This window comes from Mobula birostris, chromosome 14 (assembly GCF_030028105.1).
Source record: "Mobula birostris isolate sMobBir1 chromosome 14, sMobBir1.hap1, whole genome shotgun sequence".
NCBI classification, from domain to species: Eukaryota; Metazoa; Chordata; class Chondrichthyes; order Myliobatiformes; family Myliobatidae; genus Mobula; species Mobula birostris.
The window spans coordinates 3,369,829-3,393,818 of NC_092383.1; the positions used below are offsets into that span (position 1 = coordinate 3,369,829).

General features: G+C 48.1%; 1 protein-coding gene across 4 annotated transcripts in view; it reads right to left on the reverse strand.

Annotated features, from left to right (window-relative positions):
• Window positions 1-9,318: 9,318 nt before the first annotated feature.
• Window positions 9,319-23,990, reverse strand: part of frmd5a (FERM domain containing 5a) — a 183,745-nt gene continuing 169,073 nt past the window's right edge. Inside the window, exons 14-15 of one of the 4 annotated variants that reach the window (XM_072277680.1) lie at window positions 10,525-10,862; window positions 9,319-10,345 (exon numbers count right to left, since the gene is read on the reverse strand). In XM_072277680.1, coding sequence (XP_072133781.1) covers window positions 10,298-10,345; window positions 10,525-10,862 — 386 coding nt within the window. In that variant the 3' untranslated portion in view covers window positions 9,319-10,297. Of the gene's footprint in view, window positions 10,863-23,990 lie in introns of all 4 variants that reach the window. The other 3 variants (XM_072277677.1, XM_072277679.1, XM_072277678.1) reach the window with 3 other exon arrangements.

The following is a 23,990-nucleotide window of genomic DNA, read 5'->3' on the forward strand; positions in this document are numbered from 1 at the left end:
CACCACTGACCTTCAGGAAACAAACCTTGCTGTCCTTCTCCAGTCGGGGTCAGGATGTGACTGCAGTCCTATAGTAATACTTATGGATGAGGGAAGTGCAGCCAGAGCAAGATCATAATACCACAAGCGACTCAGGAGTGTGGGAAGGTCAGAAGTACCAAGGGCACAGCTGCTATGGGCCCCCTTTGGTTGTAGATCTGATTCCCCTGGCACCATCACAGCTAATTCGGGAATCTAATAGAGGAAGTGGAATTGAGCATGGAATCTTGGGAATCTAATAGGAGAGGAAGTGGAATTGAGCATGGAATCGCCAAGAAGGTGGGGAGGGCTGCATCAATATTCAGTCCTTTCCACTTTTCACCTTCCAGCTTTTGACACTATTTCCACCCTCCTCTCTTCCATCTGCCCATCACTATGGGTGGCACGGTACCGTAGCAGTTACGGTGCCATGGGTTCAATTCCACCACTGTCAGTAAAGTACATTCTCCCTGTGACTACACGGGTTTCCTCCAGATGCTCCAGTTTCCTCCCACATTCTAAATATCTGCAGGTTATTAGGTTAATTGGTCACATGGGTGTGAATGGGCAGTGTCGGCTCATTGGGCCTGAAGGCCTGTTAACATGCTGAATCACTAAATAAACAACGGATTCTTCCTCAGGTGAATCCACCAGTTTTGCCCAACCTCTTCCCTTCACATTTTTATACTGGCTAACTCCCCTCTATCTTTCAATCCTGTTGAAGGGTCCTGACTGTCCATTTCTCTCCATTGATGCTGTCTCACACATTAAATTCCTCCAGCATCATCTTGTGTGCTGCTCTGGATATCTAAAGCCTAGGCCATTGTTACAGAAGAGGGTTCCCAATCTGAAAATAAAATGGAAGAGGAATTATGATGCTGGCATTCTCTTCCGCAGAGATCTGTGGAGGTGAAATAATCAAATATTCAGTGTAGAGACGATAGAGGTTTCAACAATAGGCGAGATCGAAATATGAGAAGAGGGGTAGATTGGATCAGCCATAACCTTAATGACACAGCAGGTTTGAGGAGCTGACTACCGTCCTCCCGCTGTCCAGATGCTAAAAGGAATTGGGGAGGAAATTGCAGGAATCTGGGGCATAAACTTTGAAATACGTTGACCTAGGGCTGGTATTTGACTGGGAAAAATGTAATTGTGGCACTCAAAGGATTCAGATTTATTTATCAAATGAATCTCAAAGCATACATTGAAATGTGTTGTTTATGTCAACAACCAACACACCCAAGGATGTGCTGCGGGCAGCCCACAGTGTTGCTACACATTCAAACATTAGCATGCCTACAATGTTTGGCAGAACGCAACAAAACAACAACAGCAAAGCAAGCCCGTTTCCTCCCTCTTACCCATGTACACACACAGACTGGCCGCCTTGGCCCCTAACTGTCTCACAGACATCAGGCCTCGAACATCCAGGCTGTGACCTAGACTTGTAGATTTCAGCCTTTTGTACACGTTGATGTAGGTATCACAAAGAAACTGCATTCTTGGGAGAATTCTGGAAATGATCAGCTACGGAAATGGAGAAGTGGGCATTGATTAGAGCAACATGCCCTTGTTAAGGGCAAATTATCTAACCATAGAATTCTTTTAGACCATAAGATATAGGAGCAGAATTTGGCCCAGTGAGTCTGCTCTGCCATTTCATCATGGCTGATCCATTTCCCCTCTCAGCCCCTAGTCTGCTGCCTTCTCCCCATAACCCTTCGTGCCCTGACTTTACCAAGAATCTATCAATTTCTGCCTTAAATATACCCAATGATTTGGCCTCCACAGCCGCCTGTAACAATAGATTCTACAGATTTGCTCAATGGAGGATTGATGACAGGACGCGCCTGATGTATACATGGACTTCCAAAAGCTAGTTAATACCACCAAGATTAAAGACCCTGGAATAATAGGAGCTAAATCACTGCTATGGTAAATAACAGAATACAGAAGTGAGCGTTGTTCTATTGGACTGGAGGGAGGTGTGTGCTGGAGTGAGCAGGTAGGTGATAGGTGAAATTTAATGGTCGGAGGAAGAGGCTGCAGTGAGCAGTACATTGGTGTTTCACTCTGCTAACATCTTCCATTGCTTTGCTCATTGTGCCTAAACTAGAGAATCAGCTGAAATGGATTTGAGAACCTGAGCAACTTCCCGCATTGTTCGGTAGATTTTGGTGTTTTAACTGTTACAGGTTAGCACTACAGTCAGGTATCTGGCCTTTGCTGTATACAGGGGTCCCAGTCATTCGATGATTTGACACAAAAACAACACATTTCACTGTATGTTTAGATGTACATGACAAGTAAAGCTAATCTTTAATCTGTAGATTTAGAGCCAGAGCATGGTAACAGGCTCTGCCGCCCATCAACTCTTGGCTGACCATCAAACACACATTTACATTAAACTCATTTCATTGCCCACTCCTTTGATCACCAGAACATCTAGAAGCAATTTACTTCGGCCAGACTTTCTGCCGGAGGAAACTGGAGCACCCATTGTTAGAATTGTGAGGCAGTGGCTCTTGCCTCTGTACTACTTTCAGAACGACTTTGACAATGTGCCGCACGTGAGGCTGCTTAGCAAGGTAAGAGCCCATAGAATATCAGGTAAATTACTAGCATAGGTGGAGCATTGACTGATCAGCAGAAAACAGAGAGTGGGAATAAAGGCATCCTATTCTGGCTGGCTGCCAGTTACCAGTGGAGTTCCACAGGGGCTGGTGTTGGGACCGTTGCTTTTTACAATGTATTTCAATGATTTGAACTATGGGATTAATGGATTTGTGGCTAAATTTGCCGATGATACAAAGATAGATAGAGGAGTGAGTAGTGTTGAGGAAACAGAGACTTAAGTAGTTTAGGGGAATGGGCAAAGAAATGGCAAATGAAATACTATGTTGGAAAGTGTATGGTCATGCACTATGGTGGAAGAAATAAACAGGCAGACATTATTTAGATGGGGAGAGAATTCAAAATGCAGAGATGCAAAGGGACTTGGGAGTCCTTGTGCAAGATACTGTAACGGTTAACCTCCAGGTTGAGTCAGTGGTGAAGAAGGCAAATGCAATGTTGGCATTCATTTCTAGAGGTGTAGAATTTAAGAGCAGGGATGTAATGTTGAGGCTCTATAAGGCACTTGTGAGACCACACTTGGAGTATTGTGTGCAGTTTGGGGCTCCTTATTTTAGAAAGGATATACTGACATTGGAGAGGGTTCAGAGAAGATTCACCAGAATGATTCCAGGAATGAAAGGGTTACTGTATGAGGAACGTCTGGCAGCTCTTAGGCTGTATTCTCTGGAGTCCAGGAGAATGAGAGGGGATCTCATAGAACCTTCTGGATGTTAAAAGGCTTGAACTGTTTAGACATGGCAAAGTTATTTCCCATGGTAGGGGAGTCTAGGATAAGATGGCATATCTTCAGGATTGAAGGATATCCATTTAGAACAGAGATGCAGAGAAATTAGTTAGAGGGTAGTAAATCTGTGGAATTTGTTGCCACAAGCGGCTGTGGAGGCCAAGTCATTGGGTGCATTTAAGGCAGAGATAGATGGGTTCTTGATTAGCCAGGGCATCAAAGGGTATGGGGAGAAGGTAGGGGAGTGGAAGATGTGGAAGAATTGAATCAGCCCATGATTGAATGGTGGAGCAGACTCGAGGGGCTGAATGACCTACTTCCGCTCCTATATCTTATGGTCTTACTGCATTGGCCAAAGACTGGATTCTGGGGTGATGAAGGTCTCGGGGCATCCACTTGGTACCCTGGCTAAATTGTGAGTTCTGCCAGAGGTTTACAGGGATGAGTTCTGGTTCACTGTCTGAGGGAGGAGAGAGGATTTATCGCCCATGTTGTTTGAATCAATGCCAGGAGAGATCATGGTGTCCAGGGTCAATGTAGAGAACACTTTCTCATCTGAGTACTTCCACTGTACTGCTCCCCCCCCCCCCCAGTGTGTCTGTGCTGCTGGTAGGACAGGTTACCCCTAGGGATCATAATGGCATCTTGTACAGTCTGATCCTGTCTGCACAATAATGTTGGGCTGTCATTCCAGTATTTTAGAAGTCATGTTTTTGTGAAGAGGACTCTGCCTGTGTTTGGACTGGGTGCCTTAGACCTGCAGTGGGTGAGTTTTTATTCTTATACACCCAGTGATTCTACAGATGCTGGAAAACTCGAGCAAGACACACTCAATTCCGGAAGAACTCAGCAGCTCAAGTGACATCTTTGGAGTGGAATAAGCAATTAGCATTTCGGACTGAAACCATGGGGACTAGGAAGGAAGAGGGTGAAGCTAGAGTAAAGGATACATGTCGGAAAAGGAATGGGAAGTCAAATTGAAATGTGTGGCCACCAGGAGATCCTGGCAGATAGAGTGAAAGAACTCAACAAAGTGATCCCAATCTGCTGACATCAACGTTTTACTCTTTCTTGTTTGATCAGTAGTGGAGCAACTGACTGGTTTGCTGAGATATTTCGTAGTGGTATCCAAGGAGCTACTAAGTTGGAGAGCTGGAGCCACGTACAGGCCAGACTGGGGAAGTGAAGCAAATTTCCTCACCTGTCAGACCTCGGTGAATCAGTAGATCTTAATGCCAATTTGATAGATTTGATGCACTTGAAATTGTGATGACAATAGCTGAAAAAGATTCTAACCTTTTTTATGCCATGGAGCCCACCCTAACTGGGGGGGGGGGCTCCACGGATACCAGGTGGGAACCGCTGGAGAATGCTCCACACTAGCAAAAGGGTCAGTGACCAGTGAAGTGAATGAAGGCTTTTGCTGAGAGAAACTGTATTTTTTTTTCTCTTTCTACCATTGGTGGGGTGGTGGAGGCCTGAAACATACACTCAACATTCAGATTTCTGAATGCACAATGATACATATTACCTCACTGTTTTTGTGCTACTCTAAAAATAGATACAATTTTATTATTATTATGTATTGCACTGTACTGCTACCACAAAACAACAAATTTCACAACATATGCCAGTGATATTAAGCCTGATTACGATTCTACACAGTGAGTGGAGTCAGGAGCCCACGGGCAGGGAGAGAGGAGACAGAGTCCATTGTGGGAATCAAACGGGAGTTGGGTCTGAATAGAAAGAATTTGCAGAGCTTGTGGAGTATCACCAGTGACATTGTGCTTACCTGGAGCCAGTACACCTGATGGGCTGAATAGCCTCAATCTATGTTGTAACCATTCTGTGATGAAGCCTGTGTTGGAATTAATTTGAGTGTGGTTTGCAGATGATACAAAGGTTAGTGTAGAAGGTTGTCATAGATTACAACAGGACATTGACAAGATGTATAGCCAGGATGAGATGTGACAGATGGAGTTCAATCTGAGAAGTGTGAAATGATTCACTTTGAAAAGTTGAACTTGAAGGCAAAATGCAAGGTTAACGGCAGCGCTCTAAGCAACGTGCAGGAACAGAGAGATCAAGTTGATGTGCAAGCTGATAAGTTTGTTAAGACGTATGGTGTTGGCCTTCACTGGCTGGGCTTGAGTTCAAGAGCTACCAGGTCTTGTCACATAGATCGAGTGGACAGCTGGAGACTTTTTCCCGGTAGCAATAGCAATTAAGGTGATTGGTAGTAAGTACAGTGGGGGGAGAGGTTGTCAGAGGTAGTTTTTACACATAGTGGTGGGTGCATGACACAATGCCGGGGGGGGGCGGGGGGGGGGAGTGGTAGACGCACATAAATTATGGACATTTAAGAAACTCTTAAATGATGAGAGAAAAATGGAGGGCAATGTGGGAGTGGGTTGTTAGATTGATCTTGGAGTAGATTAAAAGGATGGCACAATATTTTCAAACAAAAGGTCTGTATTGTGCTGTAAATCTGGGCCTGGAGCATGTTGCTGGGCAGCGTCTTATAAGCTATAAGGGAAAAGATGAAATATAAGGGCAAACTAGCCAATAATATAAAGCAGGGTGCTAAAAGTTTGTTTTCGGTTATATAAAGAGTAAAAGGAAGATGAGAGTTGATATTGGACCGCGGGAAAATGATGCTGGTGAGGTAGTAATGGGGGACAAAGAAATGGTAGATGAACTTAATGAGTGCATTTCATCAGTCTTCACTGTGGAAGACACGAGCAGTGTGCCAGAGGTCTGTGCGTGTCAGGGAGCAGGAGTGAATGTCATTGCTATGACAAAGGGAAAAGCGGTAGGAAAACTCAAAGGTCGTAAGTCACCACAACAGATGGACTACATCTCAGAGTCCTGAGTGAGGTTGCTGAAGAGCTTTCAAGAATCACTTGATTCTGGTCCCAGGGTGCTTAGGAAGCAATGCGATTGCAGCAGGACTTAGACAAATTGGAAGAATGGGCAAAAAAGTGGCAGATGGAATACAGTGTTGGGAAATGTATGATAATACATTTTGGTAAAAGGAACAATAGCGCGGACTGTTATGCAAATAGGGAGAAAATTCAAACATCAGAGGTGCAAAGAGACTTAGGAGTCCTTGTGCAAGACTCCCAGAAGGTTATTTTACAGGTTGAGTCTGTGGTAAAGAAGGCAAATGTAATGTTGGCATTTATTTCAAGGGGAATAGAATATAAAAGCAAGGAGATAATGATGAAGCTTTATAAGACACTAGTCAGGTCGCACTTGAAATATTGTCAATAGTTTTGGGCCGCATATCTCAGAAAGGATGTGTTGTCATTGGAGGGAGTCCAGAGCAGGTTCACGAGGATGATTCTGGGAATGAAGGGGTTAACATATGAGGAGCATTTGGCAGCTTTAGGCCTGTACTCACTGGAATTTAGAAGAATGTGGGGGGATCTCATTGAAACCTACTGAATGTTGAAAGGACTAGATAGGGTGGTTGTAGAGAGGATGTTTCCTCTGGTGGAGATATCCAGAACTAGAGGGCACAGCCTCAAAATTGATGGGGACCATTTAAAACAGGTGTAAGGAGCATATTTTTCTAGCCAGAGTAGTGAATCTGTGAAATGATCAGCCAGACTGCGGTGGAAACCAAGACCGTGGGTATATTTGAAGCGAAAGTTAACGGTTTCCTGATCAGTCAGGGCATCAAAGGACGTGACGAGAAGGCAGGTGTTTGGGGTTGGGTTGGATCCGGGATCAGCCATGATGGAATGGCGGAGCAGACTCGGTGGGCTGAATGGCCTAATTCTGCTCCTATGTATGATGTTCTCGGCCCGGTGCGTTTCGCTGCAGCGGTGCCCGGGTCCTAGCGCCAGGTACGAAACGTTTGGACAATTTAAACAATATATTGGAAAGACGGCGTCGGGATCGGAGGCGATTTCGCTCCCCGCTCTCTCTATGGGACTACCCCCGGCTGCTGAGCCCGGCGCCCGCTAATATGATGGACTGATACCGAGGTTATTCCAGGGTTCGGATCCAAGGACTCAATTTTGGTTTGAAATGTTGTAGCTCGCTTCGATTGTTTGCATGATTTGTGTATTTTTTTTCATTCTCTGCGCATCGGGCGATGGTCTATATTTAACACTCACAACACGCTGGAGGAACTCAGCAGGTCGGGCAGCACCCGTGGAAACGATGAGTCGACGTTTCGGGCCGGAACCCTTCGTCAGGACTGAAGAGGGAAGGGGCAGAGGCCCTATAAAGAAGGTGGGGGGAGGGTGGGAAGGAGAAGGCTGGTAGGTTCCAGGTGGAAAACCAGTAAGGGGAAAGACAAAGGGGTAGGGGAGGGGAAGCAGGGAGGGGATAGGCAGGAAAGGTGAAGAAGGAATAGGGGAAAACACAATGGGTAGTAGAAGGAGGCAGAACCATGAGGGAGGTGATAGGCAGCTGGAGGAGGGGGCAGAGTGACATAGGGATAGGGGAAGGGAGGGGGAGGGAATTACCGGAAGTTGGAGAATTCTATGTTCATACCAAGGGGCTGGAGACTACCTAGACGGTATATGAGATGTTGCTCCTCCAACCTGAGTTTAGCCTCATCATGGCAGTAGAGGAGGCCATGTATGGACATATCTGAATGGGAATGGGAAGTAGAGTTGAAGTGGGTGGCTACCGGGAGATCCTGTCTGTTGTGGCGGACAGAGCGGAGGTGCTCGACGAAGCGGTCCCCCAATCTGCGTCGGGTGTCACTGATGTAGAGGAGGCCGCACCGGGAGCACCGGATGCAATAGATGACCCCAACAGACTCACAAGTGAAGCGTTGCCTCACTTGGAAGGACTGTTTGGGGCCCTGAGTGGTGGCAAGAGAGGAGATGTAGGGACAGGTGTAGCACTTGCGCTTGCAGGGATAAGTGCCGGGTGGGAGATCCGTGGGGAGGGACATGTGGACCAGGGAGTTGCAGAGAGACCGATCCCTGCGAAAGGTGGAGAGGGAAAGAGATGTGCTTAGTGGTGGGGTCCTGTTGAAGGTGGCGGAAGTTGCGGAGGATAATGTGCTGGATCTGGAGGCTGGTGGGGTGGTAGGTGAAGACAAGGGGAACTCTGTCCCTGTTGTGGTGACAGGAAGATGGGGTGAGAGCCGGTGTGGGAAATGGAGGAGATGCGGGTGAGGGCATCATTGATCACCGTAGAAGGGAAACCACGATCCTTAAAGAAAGAGAACATTAGAGATGTCCTGGAATGGAAAACCTCATCCTGGGAGCAGATGCGGCGGAGACGGAGGAACTGGGAATAAGGAATGGCATTTTTGCATGTGGCAGGGTGGGAAGAGGTATAGTCGAGGTAGTTATGAGAGGCAGTGGGCTTGTAGAAGATGTCAGTGGACAGTCTGTCTATACTTTATTTGAATTGGGTTCTTTCGGGTTTCTTGCTTCGCGGCTGCCTATAAGCAAACAAATCTCAAGATGTATAATTTATATTTTCTTTGATAATAAATATATTTTGAAATCTTAATACTCTATGTTCTATCTCACTGTCTGGATTTATCAGTGGCTGTGGATGTGATCACTAATGTTGGATTACCTCCCACGTGGAATCATTTCCCCTACACGAACCGCTTCATAATATTCACTACCTCAAACCGGTCATCCCGCCAGGAAAGTGCTCCAGTTAGCAACTGCAAGACGGATGTTTTTGTGTATGTATATAAACTGCACATTAAATCCTTCAACTTAACCGATCGAGGTACCGTGGTCCGTGCGCTGTGTCGTTTAAACAAGCTTGTTGAAAGGGAACATGTCACTCATTAATCCAACTTCCCTTCATTCCAGCCTTAAAAACTGACCAAACAACCTTCCATTACCCAGTCTGGGATTCTGCATGTACAGTGTCCTCTAGTCAGTACGAAAAAAAAACTTATTTTTTGGGATATCCCGAGAAGCTGTTGGATTAGGTGGCAGAATTGTTATTTTCTTTGTAGTTCAACTTTCTGAAGCTTGCTTACATTTTTACATTATTACTTATATACATGCAATTGTCCAGTGGATTGCCCAGTTATTACGGTACAGTTGCATCTGTGTGTTTCTAGAAGCTTCCTACTTGTCAGTTTTCACGTCACTTGCATCTAGCTATTTTATAGATCACTCGTTTGGCGGCTGCCTGCGGGAGGACAAGTCTCCAGAGTTGCATTCTTTAAGCATACTTTGATAATAAACGTACTGTGAATCTTTAATTGTTTCACTGGAATTTGTGTTATACTCGGAGTATTAGACAAACACGACTTCTTCATTTTCTCTTTGATCTCTCAAGCTCCTCGTTCTTCATCGTTTTCAGTTCTTGGAACGCCCGACAAGCTTCCTGCCTCATCCCTGACTTCCAAAGAGCGTCTGGATCACAAAAGCATCGGGATCCAACACCGTTATCATAATCAAAATAATTCTTTTGTCAAATTGTTAAAATATTACAAGGAGATAATTAACAGACATTTAAAATGTTACAATTTTGAGGGAGCATTTTGTCACTGATTAGTATACCTAGATACGAGACACCCACCTGCTCTAATATTGTATCACGGGGTAGTCTTGGTTACCTTTATTCGAGTCTGAAGACAGCACACCTCTTTAACATCACAATAACAAAAACTCCACACAGTGTTACTCAGTTCCTGTGGGTACTAATAGTTAATCACTTACTCTAATAGACCTTATATAGCACAACAGTCCAAGAGCTTCTTAGAGAGTGTAGGGTCTGGGCAAGGGCAATGGTTGAATGTGGTTTGTAACTCCTCTCGGGATTTCGTTGAGCCAGAAAGTCTGCCCGGCAACAGCCGAATTCACCCATTAGACATGGGTGGTGCCACAGAGAGGGGAGAGGGGGAGCTCGGCTTCGTCGCATCTTCTCAGAGTCCCTGGGCTGAGTTCTCCGGCTGGGCGCCGTCATGTGTCAATGAGAAGGTTTAGCACGTAGCGCACCTTGCAGCTCATCCACCGTCTGAGGGGACAAAAGTATTCATAATGGAACTGTTCAAACTCGGGGGTCTGGCGTATGTCGCGTAAAAACGCTACGTCAATATCCGACTCTGTTAGAGCGATCAGGAGGATGAGTAAGGCAAAGAGTAGTCCGACAGTCACCAAGAGCAAACGGGCCACGCTTAAAACAAATCTATTCACCTGTTCCCTCTCACTCACGCCGGCGGGCGAGGTTGCAGAGCCTCTGCCCGCTTCCTCCGCCTCTGCCGCCGCTCCCGCCTCGCCCTCCTTCTCCTCCTCGGTGCCGCAGCCGCCGCCGCCGCTGTGCTCCTGCGGGGAGAGGGCGCACTCCGGCCCGGGCTCCGAGACCGGGGTCGGCAGGACGCTGGAGGCCGGGCTGTACGACTCGTCCGCGATCACCGACGTCCGCTCATTGCCCTCGGCGGCAGGGGCCTTGCCCGAGTGGGCGACGAAGGTGTCCGTGTGGGAGCTGGACCTGACGGGCGTGGAGTGGGCGCTGTCCCGCAGAGACTCCAGTCCTGGAAGAGAGACACGGGCACCGTTAACGAGAGACCCTTTCCGTGCGGCCAAGGTACCTGACCAGAGACCCGGCACGACCGCTGCAAATTCCTTCCCCAAGCGCCCTTTGATGGCCCAGTTTCCCACGGGTTACGACCGCGCACCAACAAAACTTCGCTTTGGGGAGAGTTCGGCACGGACTAGAAGGGCCGAGATGGGCTGTTTCCGTGCTGTAATTGTTATATGGTTACATGGTTATACGTACTGCTGATCTCTCCCACCAGTATCCTGGGCCCGCGCCCCTGAAACACGGGCCGAATCTCACCACGACTGCCGGGGAGTTTAAATTCAATGAAGGAGATCCGGAACAAACAGCCCAGCACAGGAATAGGCCCTTCGCCCCGCAACGACTGAACACGACGCTAAATTAAACTTTACTGCCTACACTTGATCTACATTCCTCCATTCCCTGCCCACGTGCCTGTCGAAATGCCCCGTAAATGTTGCTATGTTTCCGTTTCCGTTTCCACCGCCACCCCGGCAGCGCGTTCCAGCACCTACCGCCTCTGAGAAAGATCTTGTCTCCTTTACAAACACCCCCTTCTCACCTTAAACCATTTATACCCTGTCCGTGTCTCTCATAATCTGATAAATCTCTGCCAGGCCTCCAGAGAAAACCACCCAAGTTTGATCATTTTGTATCTAAGATGGAAAGTTAACATCCTGGTGAACCTGTTCTGAACCCCCCGCTTTCTTCCTGTAATGGAACTGCACACAATACTCCAAATGCGGCCTGAAGCTCTGCTGCAGGCCTTGGACTACCCGGTAGAGGGGAGCCGATCTGATGTCCTGTCCTTACCCAGGCTGGCTGACGAGTGACGCCAGCTCTCAGACCCCTCTGAAGAGGCCCAGTCGGACCCTTCTGAACGTGAACTGTCCAAACCCGCGCCAGGGTGGAGCGTCCCTGACTCGACCCCCACATCTGAATCTCTCCCTGACCCTGACTGAACACACACAAAATGCTGGAGGAACTCAGCAAGTCGGGCCGCATGTATGGGAATGAATAAACAGTCCATGTTTTAGGCAGAGACCCCTCATCAGGACTGAAAAGGAAGTGGGGGGGGGGACTCCAGAATAAAGCGGGGAGGGAAAGGAGGATAGCTAGGTGATAGGTGAAGCCAGGTGGATTGGAAAGGTAAAGGGCTGGAGAGGAAGGAATCTGATAGGAGAGGAGAGTGGACCAGAGGAGAACGAGAAGGGATGTGGGCCAGGGCGAGGTCACAGGCAAGTGAGAAGTAAGGCCAGAGCGGGGAACAGAAGAATTGGGGGATTTTTTTTCTCTGGAAGGAGAAATCGATATTCATGGCTACCCAGACGGAATATGAAGTGTTGCTCCTCCACTCTGAGGGTGGCCTCCTCGTGGCAGAAGAGGAAGCCACGGACCGGCATGTTGGAACAGGAATGGGAATTGAATTAAAATGTTTGGCCACCAGGAAGCTCCATTTCGGGCGGACGGAGCGGAGGTGCTCAATGAAGCGGTTCCCCAATTTACAATGGGGCTCATCAGCGCAGAGGAGGCTGCACCGGGAGCACTCTCCATGGGTGCTGAGTTCTTCCAGGATCTTCTGTCTGTTACTCTGGGTTTCCACCATCTACAAAATATCTAGTGTTTCTGACTGATCCTGTCAGACCCACCTGTAATCCCCTTGCGAATGATCCTCTCCCCCCCCCCTCCACAAACCCTCGACATCTGTGGCTTTGAAAAACTAGACCAGGGCAGCAGTGCTCAGCTGTGTAAGGGGCTCACAGAACCTGGCGTATTCGCCACACCAATGCCACTGAAATAAAGTTTAAAGAAAACCCACCCACCCACCTTTTTATTCTGGCTCCTGCTCCCTTCTTTTCCAGTCTTGGTGAAGGGTTCAGGCTTGAAATATTGACTATTTATTAACCCCCCCACCCCATAACTGCTCCTTGGCTTAGGTCATAGGTTAAGGGTGAAAGGTGAAATAGTTAAAGGGAACATGAGGAGGACCGCCTTCACTCAGAGGCTGGTGAGAGTGTGGGACGAGCTGCCAGCGCATGCAGGTTTGATTTCAGCATTTAAGAAAAATTATTTATAGGTACATGGATGGGAGGGGTACAGAGCGGGTGCAGGTCAATCGGAGTAGGCAGAATAATAACTTGGTACGGACTAAATGGGCCAAAAGGCCTGCGTCTGTACTGTAGTACTCTATGACACTATTAATTTGCCAAGTTCCTACAGCATTTTGTGTGGCGAGAGGGGAGAGGGGTTGAATGTGTCTGTATGCCTGTGTGTGAGAGTGTGTGTGTGTGTGTGAGAGTGTGTCTGTGTGTGAGTGTGTGTGTGTGTGTCTGTGTGAGTGTATGTCTGTGTGAGTGTGTGTCTGTGTGTGTGCGTGAGTGTGTGATGTGTGTGTGTAGTGTGTATGTGTGTGAGTGTCTGTGTGAGAGTGTGAGTGTGTGTCTGTGTGTGTGCGTGAGTGTGTGATGTGTGTGTGTAGTGTGTATGTGTGTGTGAGTGTCTGTGTGAGAGTGTGAGTGTATGTCTGTGTGTGAGTGTGTGTATGTGTGAGAGAGTGTCTGAACGAGCGCAGCGAGTGTGCAGGTGTCAGGGTGCAGTTTGCAGTGCTTTCTGCAGAGGGAGCGCTTGAGCTGTCTTTGGACAGACCCCGGTGCAAGGTGACAGATCCCATCACTTTGGGAATGATCACCGCTTTAATTCCTGCGACCTTTCTCTCCTCGAACCTGAACTCCGGCATCTTCCGTCCCCTGACCTTCCCCATTCCAGCTCCTGCTTTTCTGACCAACCCCCGCACCCCAGGAGGAACCGTGGCACCGAGCCTTGCCCCACTCCGGGTGAAGGGTCGATTCCCAGTCCCCGGAGCCCGCTCCTGTGCCAACTCATTATCACGGACACAAATGTCGAGAGGGCTGGAGGAGGGTTCGTGTACAGAGGCGGGCAGAGCCGGGGGCAGTTGTTCGGGCTCGGGTGAGTGAACAGAACTCACTCGCTGGCAGAGTCCCCGGAGCTCAGGGTCAGGCAGGTTCCCCGCCCGAGGCAGAAGCTACTAAAGGAGGGGGCTGTAAGCTCTCTGCTTCCTGTGAGGGCGCTCACGTTTAGTGCTGGGGAGACACGGGGCCGAAATTCCAACCCCAACCTGCTCCAGAATCAGGTTTTTTGTCGCCGACATATTTCGTGATTTTGTTGTTTTGTGGCAGCAGTCTAAAAATACTATAAATTACAATTTTATATATCAAAATTAGCCAAATATAGTGAGGTAGTTTTCATGGGTTGATGGACCGGATGGCAGAGGGGAAGAAGCTGTTCCGAAAACGTTTGAGTGAGTGTCATTTCCCGTACCTCCTCCCCGATGGTGGCAATGAGAGGGCCTGTCCTGGCCTCACGGGGCTGGAGGGCTTGAGTTACATGGAGAAGGCGGTTTTCCCTGGAGCGAACGGGGCTTGAGGGGTAAAGGTTTATAAAGTTGTGAGGGGTGTACATAAGGTTGTGTAGAAAAGAAAGCGGAGATGGTACGGCCACGTAACAAGATCCAGTGGCCTTGCAAAGACCGTTCTATAAGGAACTGTGGAGGGGAAAATAAGGAGATACAGACAGAGGAACAGATGGATGGACAACATTAAAGAATGGACGGGGAAAACATTTGCGGTGACCCAGGCCCTGACACACAACCGCGACAGATGGAACAGACTGGTGTAAAGCCTGTCATGACGGCGCCCCGACGGCTCCACCAGGAGGTTAGGGCGCAAGGTTGGGTGAGACTAGAATTGGAGGTCATGATTGAGGGTGAAAGGTGAAATATTTAAGGGGAACCTGAGGGGGAATTTTTGCACACAGCAGGTGTGAGTGTGGAACGAGTTGCCAGCAAAAGTGGCGGATGTGGGTTTGATTTCAACATTTAAAGAGAAGTTTGATTAAGTACGTAGATGGAAGGGGTATGTACAGCTATGGCCTGGGTGCAGCTCGATGGGACTAGGCAGAATAAGTTTGGTATGGATGAGATGGGCTGAAGGGCCTGTTTCTGTGTTGGAGTACTCGATGACTCTATGAACGCTTGGGGAATTTAATTCAGTTTAAACTGCCCGGAGTGAAGGGACTCGGGATCCGTTGGATGGTTTAAAAAAACACATAGCGTGCAGTCAGACTGTCAGGAAGGGCAGGCAGATGACAGGACAAAATTGCAGCCAGCAAGGGTGCATTGGGGATGCAGAATACAGCCCTCAAAGTGTTATATCTCAATGCACAGAGTATAAGAAATAAAGTGGACGATCTTGTAGCACTTTTACAGATTGTCAGGTTTGATGTTGTGGCCATCACTGAATCGTGACCAAAGGATGGTTATAGTTGGGAACTGAATGTCCAAGGTTACACATTGTATTGGAGAGATAGGAAGGTAGACAGAGGGGGTGGTGTGGCTCTGCCGGTAAAGAATGGCATCAAATCAGTAGAAAGATATGACATAGGATCAGAAGATGCTGAATCCTTTTGGGTTGAATTAAAAAACTGCAAGGGGAAAAGGACCCAGATGGCAGTTGTATACAGGCCTCCCAACAGTGGCTGGGATGTGAACCACAGATTACAATGGGAAATAGAAAATGAGTGTCAAATGGGCAATATTATGATAGTCATGGGAGATTTTAACATGCAGATAGATTGGGAAAATCAAGTTGGTAATGGATCCCAAGACAGTGAATTTGAAGAATGCCTAGAAGATGGATTTTTAAAGCAGTTTGTTGTTGAGCCTACTAGGGGATCAGCTATACTGGATTGGTTGTTATGTAATGAACTGGAAGTGTTTAGGGAGCTTAAGGTAAAGGAACTCTTAGGTGACAGTGATCACAATATGATTGAGTTCAACTTGAAATCTGATGGGGAGAAAGTAAAGTCTGACACACGCAGTATTTCAGTGGACTGAAGGAAATTACAGTGGTATGAGAGAGGAGATGTCCAAAGTAAATTGGAAGGAGATACTGGCAGGGATGACAGCAGAGCAGCAATGGATTGAGTTTCTGGGAAAAATGAGGAAGGTACAGGGTAGATGTATTCCAAAAACAAAGAAATAATCAAATGGCAAAATAGTCCAACCGTGGCTGACAAAGGAAGTCAAAGCTAAAGTAAAAGCAAAAGAAATGGCATTCAACAAAGCAAAAATTAGCAGGGAGATAGAGGATTGGGAAGTTTTTGAAGACCTACAGAAAGCAACCAGAAGAATCATTAGGAGAGAAAAGATTGAATATGAAAGCAAGCTAGCAAACAATATCAAAGTGGATAGAAAAAGCTTTTTCAAGTATATAAAAAATACAGATGAGAGTGGATATAGGATCGCTAGAAAATGAAACCAGAGGACAAGGAGAGGGCAGATGAACTAAATTAGTACTTTGCATCAGTCTTCGCTGTGTACAGTGTACCAGTTATTGAAGGGTGTCAGGGAAGAGAAGTGGGTGCAGTTACTAATACAAGGGAGAAGGTGCTCAAATAGCTGAGAGACCTAAAGGTACATAAGACACCCAGACCAGATGAACTGCATCCTAGGGTTCTGAAAGAGGTAGCGGTAGAGATTGTGAAGACATTAGTAATGATCTTTCAAGAATCATTGGACTCGGGCATGGTGCCAGAGGAGTGGAAAATTGCAAATGTCACTCCACTCTTTAAGAAAGGAGGGAGGCAGCAGAAAGGAAATTATAGACCAGTTAGCCTGACCTCAGTGGTTGGGAAGATGTTGGAGTCAATTGTTAAGGATGAGGTGATGGAGTACTTGGTGACTCAGGACAAGACAGGACAAAGTCAGCATAGTTTCCTTCAGGGAAAATCCTGCCTGATGAACCTGTTGGAATTCTTTGAGGAGATTACAAGTAGGATAGATAAAGGAGATGCAGTGGATGTTGTATATTTGGACTTTCAGAAGCCCTTTGACAAGGTGCCACACGAGGCTGCTTACCAAGTTAAGAACCCATGGTATTACAGTAAATTAACTTACACGGTTAGAGCATTGGCTGAATGGTAGGAGGCAGTGAGTGGGAATAAAAGGATCCTTTTCAGGTTGGCTGCCAGTGACTAGTGGTGTTCCGCAGGGGGTCAGTGTTGGGACCACTTGCTTTTATGCTGTATGTAAATAACTTAGATGGATGAAATAGATGGCTTTGTTGCCAAGTTTGCAGATGATACGAAGATTGGAGGAGGAACAGCTAGTGTTGAGGAAACAGGAAGGCTGCAGAAGGATTTAGACAGATTAGGAGAATGGGCAAGAGGTTGGCAAATGAAATATAACATTGGGAAATTCATGGTCATTCACTTTGATAGAAGAAATAAATGTGCAGACTATTTCCTAAACGGAGAGAAAACCCAAAAAAATGATATGCAAAGGGACTTGGGAGTCCTTGTACAGAACATCCGAAAAGTTAACTTGCAGGTTGAGTTTGTGGTGAGGAAGGCAAATGCAATGTTAGCATTCATTTCAAGAGGTCTAGAAAACAAGAGCACGGATGAAATGCTGAGGTTTTAGAGGGCACTGGTGAGGCCTCACCTTGAGTATTGTGAACAGTCTTGGGCTCCCCATCTAAGAAAAGATGTGCTGGCATTGGAGAGGGTTCAGAGGAAGTTCACAAGGATAATTCTGGGAATGAAAGGGCTATTGTATGAGAAACGTTTGATGGCTCTGGGTCTGTACCCGCTGGAATTTAGAAGGATGGGGGGGGGGGCGGTGATCTCATTGAAACCTTTCAAATATTGAAAGGCCTAGACAGAGTAGATGTGGGAAGGATGTTTCCCAAGGTGGAGAGGGCACAGCCTCAGGATAAAGGGGCATCCATTTAACACAGAGATGTGAAGAAATTTCTTCAGCCAGAGGTTGGTAAATTTGTTACCACAGGCAGCTGTAGTAGCCAGGTTGTTGGGTGTACTTAAGGCAGAGCTTGATAAGTTCTCGATTGGCCACGGCATCCAAGGTTATGGAGAGAAGGCCAGGGAGTGGGGCTAAGGAGGGAAAAAAAAGGATCAGACGTGATTGAAGGAAAGCAGACTCAATGGGCCAAATGGCCGAATTCTGTTCCTGTGTCTCATGGTTTATGGTGTCATGGGAAAGGCAGTCTGGTCTCAGCAACACTCCATTGCCTGTGTCACCCACGGGGAGAGTCTAGGGCCATCTGTGACTCCAGTGCCACTGGGAATAACCCTTGTCTGCATCTTCCCACACTGGGAACCAATGGCTGTTGATAGTTATGAGTGCCCACTGGTCCCAGGAATTTGTTCTGAGCCACATCAGAACCTTTCACAATACACCAACTGTAAATGCAAAAACTTGCAAACTCTGGATCAACACATTCAAAGTGCTGTAGGAGCTCAGTGGGGCGGGCAGCATCCACAGGGGTGGGGTGAGGAATTAATAGTCAGTGTTTTGGGCCAAGACCCTTCATCAGGACGGGAAAGGAAGGGAGAAAAAGGGCTCTTGCAGTCCTTCCCTCCCTCCACCTTCATATTCTGGCTTCTTCTCCCTTCCCGTCCTGATGAAGGGTCTCAGCCCAAAAGGTTGATTATTTATTCCTTCTCCATAGGTGCTGCCTGACCTGCTGAGTTCCTCCAGCATTTTGTGTGTTGCTCAAGATTTCCAGCATCAGCAGAATCTCTAACACAAGAAAATCTGCAGATGCCGGAAATGCGAAGCAATTTCTCGTGTTTTCAAGACTAGAGCTGTTCCTGGTTCTGTTAGTGAGTCCCTCCCTAGAGTGGTGGTGCTGACACCAATTCTGGCCACTGATCTGTGGGCTTCAGGACGAGGCACTCCTTTGTGTTCCAGGGGTACCCGAATGCTGACGTTGCTTGACCTGGGGCATGACAGCGGTGTGCAAGACGCCCAACACCTGTACTGTTCCTGCATTTCACTGAGTGACGTGGCCAGGGGACAGGGAGAGTCACCCAGTCCAACAGCTGAACTTAAGTTCTGTCACTGCCCAGAGCTACACATGGACCCACACACAGAGACACAAGGGAGCGCACACACAGACACACTGAACGTGCAAACCCGCATACATTAACACACTCATTTAATAACTCACAAACACACAGCCACACATGCACACACGTAGAGCCTCGACACACTTACATACACACCCTCACACACACACCCTCGAACACAGGCACACAAACGGCACACACACACACACAAAGGCACTCAGATATACACGCACCACATCCTCTGATTGGAATTTTGAACTATACAAAGCCCTGATCTCGTGGAGGGGTAGGGGACTATTACTGACATCAGTGTGTTGTGGGTCAGGGATTAGACTAAGCCGCTAGGCTTCTCGCACCTGATCACTGCCCGATGGTCCACATGGAAATCAGCCCTCAGTGTACAGTTCCTCTGATCCAAGAATTTGTGATGAATAATTCAAATCCTCAGAGATTTAGTGTTTCGAGCATGCAGGCAGCCTGAGACCCAGCTTTTAAATCATTAGTTACTGTTGACTTGCTGTCTCTACACTGTCAAGATAAACATAACTTGTGTGAAGAGGAACCATTGCCGACTGTCAAAATGTTGTCACAGACGTAACACTGACTAAAGACCGAGGCTGTCGGCAGGACCCTGCAGCATCAGAGACTGAACGGAGATCTGACAGAGGTATACAAAATTATGAGGGGTATTGATAGGGGAAATGCAAGCAGGCTTTTTCCACTGAGGTTGGGTGAGACTGCAACCAGAAGTCATGGGTTAAGGGTGAAAGATGAAATGCTTAGGGAAACATGAGGGGGAATTTCTTCACTCAGAGTGTACTGGGAGTGAGGAACAAGCTGCCAGTGGAAATGGTAGATATAGGTTTGATTTAAGAGAAGTCTGGATAAGTACGTGGATGGGAGGGTGTGGAGGGCTCTGGGCCGGGTGCAGGTCGATGGGACTAGGCAGAATAACAGTTCAGTGCAGATTAGGCCTGGTTTCTGGGATGTAGTACTCTATGACTGTGACAGAGTTGAAAAGAGTTCCCTTGCCAACATCACAACATCAACAAATTTCCCTGGAAAGCACTATCGACTTTCCTCTCAGTGGTGATGATGGGAAGTGAGAACATTACTGTTTCACGGTGACCAGAACAGGGCGGAACGCAAGACCACACCCACAGCAGTGCTTCCTGACGTGAAGGGTCAGGAGAGCTGTGGGACGCTGCCTGTAGATTCACTGCCAGCCATGCAGAATGGGGCGAGTTTCAGAGGAGACCGAATCAATGCCTGTGTTCGGGTGGCACGGTTGCATAGTGGCTAGCCTAATATCTCACAGCACCAGCTGGGGTTTCAGTTTTTGATTTACAAAGCCATTTTTCTCAGGCACAGAGACACACCTTTTGCCCAGCTCATCCATACTAACCAAGTTAGTCCACTTACCAGAGCTTGGCCCAGATTCCACTAAACCCTTCCTGTCCGACTACCTTTAGAACATTGCTAATGCACCCTCCTAAACCACTTCTTCTGGCAGCTCGTTCCCTGTACAGAGGGTGATTACAGAGTTCCTTACAGGGCAGCACGGTAGCGCAGATGCTCACGTAACACATTTACAGCTCGGCGATCAGGGTTCAATTCCCACTGCTGTCATGTGATCTCCCCGTGACCGTGTGGCTTTCCTCCCATGTGAGTCACCCGGACCAGATGGACTGCACCCCAGGGTTCTGAAAGAGGTGGCTGGGGAGATTGTGGAGGTGTTAGTCACCAGATTCTGCCTTGGTTCTGCAGGACTGGAAATTTGCAAATGTCACTCCACTCTTCAAGAAGGGAAAGAGGCAGAAAAAGAGGAAATTATAGGACAGTGGTTGGGAAGATGTTGGAGTCGATTGTTAAGGAAGATGTTGGAGTTGATTATTAAGGATGAGGTCTCAGGGCACTTGGAGGCACATGATAAAACAGGCCAAAGTCAGCATGGTTTCCTCCAGGGAAAGTCTTGCCTGACAAATCCGTTGGAACTCTTTGAGGAAATAACAAACAGGATGGACAAAGGAGAATCACTGGATGTGGTGTACTTGGATTTTCAAAAGGCCTTTGACAAGGTGCTGCACATGAGCCTGCTTGACAAGATAAGAACCCATGGTATTACAGGAAAAGTTCTAGCATGGACAGGCAGGAGGCAAAGGATGGGAGTAAAGGGAGCATTTTCTAGTTGGCTGTTGGTGACTCGTGGTGTTCCGCACAGGTCTGTTGGGACACCTTTTTATGTCAATGATGGAACTGATGACCTTGTGGTCAAGTTCGCAGACAATATGAAGATGGGTGGGGGGCTGGCGGGGTTCAAGTAGTGTTGAGGAAGCAGGGTGTCTGCAGGAGGACTTAGACAGATTAGGAGAATGGGCAAAGAAGCGGCAGATGGAATACAGTGTCGGGAAGTGTATGGTTATGCACTGTGGAAGAAGGAACAAAAGCATAGACTCTTCTAAACGGGGAGAACATTCAAAAATCCAAGGTGCAGGATTCCTTAAGGGTTAATTTGCAGGTTGAATCTGTGGTGAGGAAGGCAATGCGATGTTAGCATTCAATTCAAGAGGACTAGAATATAAAAGCAAGGATGTGATGCTGAGGCTTAATAAGGCTCTGGTGAGGCCTCACATGGAGTATTATGAGCAATTCTGGGCTGTTTATCCAGAAAGGATGTGCTGACCCTGGAGAGGCTTCAAAGGTTCACAAGAATGATTCCAGGAATAAAATGGTTAACATATGAGCAGGGTTTGATGGCTCTGGGCCTTTACTCACTGAGTTTAAAAGATTGAGGGAGGATGACATTGAAACCTATGGAAGATTGAAAGGGCTTGATAGAGTGGATGTGCAGAGGAGGTTTCCTATAGTGGGAGAGTCTAAGACCAGAGGACACATCTGCAGAATAGAGGGACACTGAGTTAGAACGCAGACGGGAAGGAATTTCTTTACCCGGAGGATGATGAATTTGTGGAACTCAATGCCAGAGATGACTGTGGAGGCCAGGTCTTTATGAATGTTTAAAGCAGAGGTTGATAGATCCTTGATTGGTCAGGGATTGGGGGGGGGCAGGGAAGGCAGGAGATTGGGGCTGAGAGGAAAATTGGATCAGCCATGATGAAATGGCAAAGCAGACTCGATGGGCCAAATGGCCCAATTCTACTTCTATATCTTGTGGTCTTATGGCTGTGGAGGATAAGTCATTGGTTATATTAAAAGTGGAGGTGGAGAGGTTCTGGATTAGTAAAAGCATCAAAGGTTATGGAGGGTTGAGAGGGATAATAAATCAGCCAGGATGGTACAGACTCGATGGGTCGAATGGCCTGGTCCTGCTCCTATGTCTCTAATGGAATGGCTGGAGCGGGTGTCGGCAGACGAAGCCCGGCCGAGTACATGCACCACTCGGCGACCCACGTTTACCTCGTTCGGCCGCCGTCAGCGCGGGGAAGAGCGGCAGCGAGCCCAGCGCCTTGCTGAGGACCCGCGGGCCGAGGGAGAGGACCCGGACCCTCACATCCCGGCAGCAGTGGTTCACCATCCGCAGGTGCACGTTCACCTTGGTCGTGATCTTGATCAAACACTTCACCATGGCGCCGGACCTTCCCCAAGCGCGGGCGGGCTGTCCTCGCCGGCTCCGAGCGGCTGATGCAAGCGCGGAGCTGCCAGCCGGACCCGCATCGCTTACAAAGCAGCTATTTATACCCGTGTGCAGTCACCACCCGTACACGGCCCGACCCGACTCAGCCCGGCCCGCTATTGGGTTTCGGCTCCGGTGTCCGGACGTCTGCCTCGGGCGTTGCTCAGCACCGAGGGGCTCGGGTAAGGAGGGTCGGTCCACGGGACCGTAATATTCAGGAGCAGATTGAGGCCATTCAGCCCATTGGGTCTACACACCCGCAGGTCCCAATTCACCCCTCCCGCCCACACACACAAACAGACAGACATACACACACACACACACACACACACTCACACACACACACAGGCAGACACACAAACATACACACACCACACAAACTCGCACACAAGACACAAAATACAACGCAGCGACAGGTTTATGAAGTGCTTTCGGCGGCTGCAGTCAGCGCAGGGTCAAGAAACAGAAGGGAGGTGTAGCACAGCGGCCCGTGTTTGAGTTGTCCGGTTTTGGCTCAACAGGCTCGGGCGAGAACGGGCAGAGGTTCGAATTAAGTTCCTAGTAAGTTTTTTCTCTGTTAGTTCGTAGCTTAGAATGGGTCCGGTGATCGTAGTACGCTCCCTGCGTGAAATGTGGGAACTTTGGGAGACTGCCGGTCACCCCGTTAACCACATCTGCAGGAGCTGCGGCTCCGTAGAGACTGTGTTAGGGAAACGGAGCTCAGCTCGATGACCTTCAGCTCATGCTGGAAACAGAGGTGGTGTCAAGACAGGAGCTCCAGGCAGGTACTGTACCTGGTGTCAATAGAGGGAAGGGGCCAGGCAGACAGTCAGAGTACCCCGCGGTCAATAATGAATATATCGCTTTGAATACAGTTGAGAAGAAACTACCTGGGGGGGGGGGGGGAGGTAGAACCAGGTCTCTGGCACTGGTTGTCTCCGTGGCTCAGAAGGGGGTGGGGGGAGAAGAGTGCAGTCACGATGGAGGATTCAATAACTAGAGGAGCCGAGAGCAGATCCTGTGCATGTGAATCTGACACCCGGACGGTATGTTGCCTCACAGGTGCCGGTGCCTGGGTCAGGGACATCTCGGGTCGGGCCCAGTGCGTTCTGAACGGGGAGAGCGAGCAGCCGGAAGTCGCGGTACAAATGACATGGGTAGGAAAGGGGAAGAGGCCATGGGGAGTCGGGTAGAAAGCTGAGAAACAGGGCCTTCACGGTACTAATCTCTGGATTGCTGTCAGTGAGGGTAAGAATAGGGTGGTTTGGCAGACGAATGTGTGGCTGAGGAATTGGTGCAGGGGGCAGGATTTCAGATCTCAGGATCATTGGGATCTCCTCTGCGGTGGGTATGACCTGTACCAAAGGGACGGGCTACACCTGAACCCGAGCGTGTCCAATATCCTTGTGAGCAGGTTTGCTAGAGCTGTTGGAGAGGGTTTAAACTAATTTAACAGGAAGGATGGGAACCAGAGTGATAGAGCAGATATTGGTGTATAAACTAGATGCAGTGTGAGAAAGG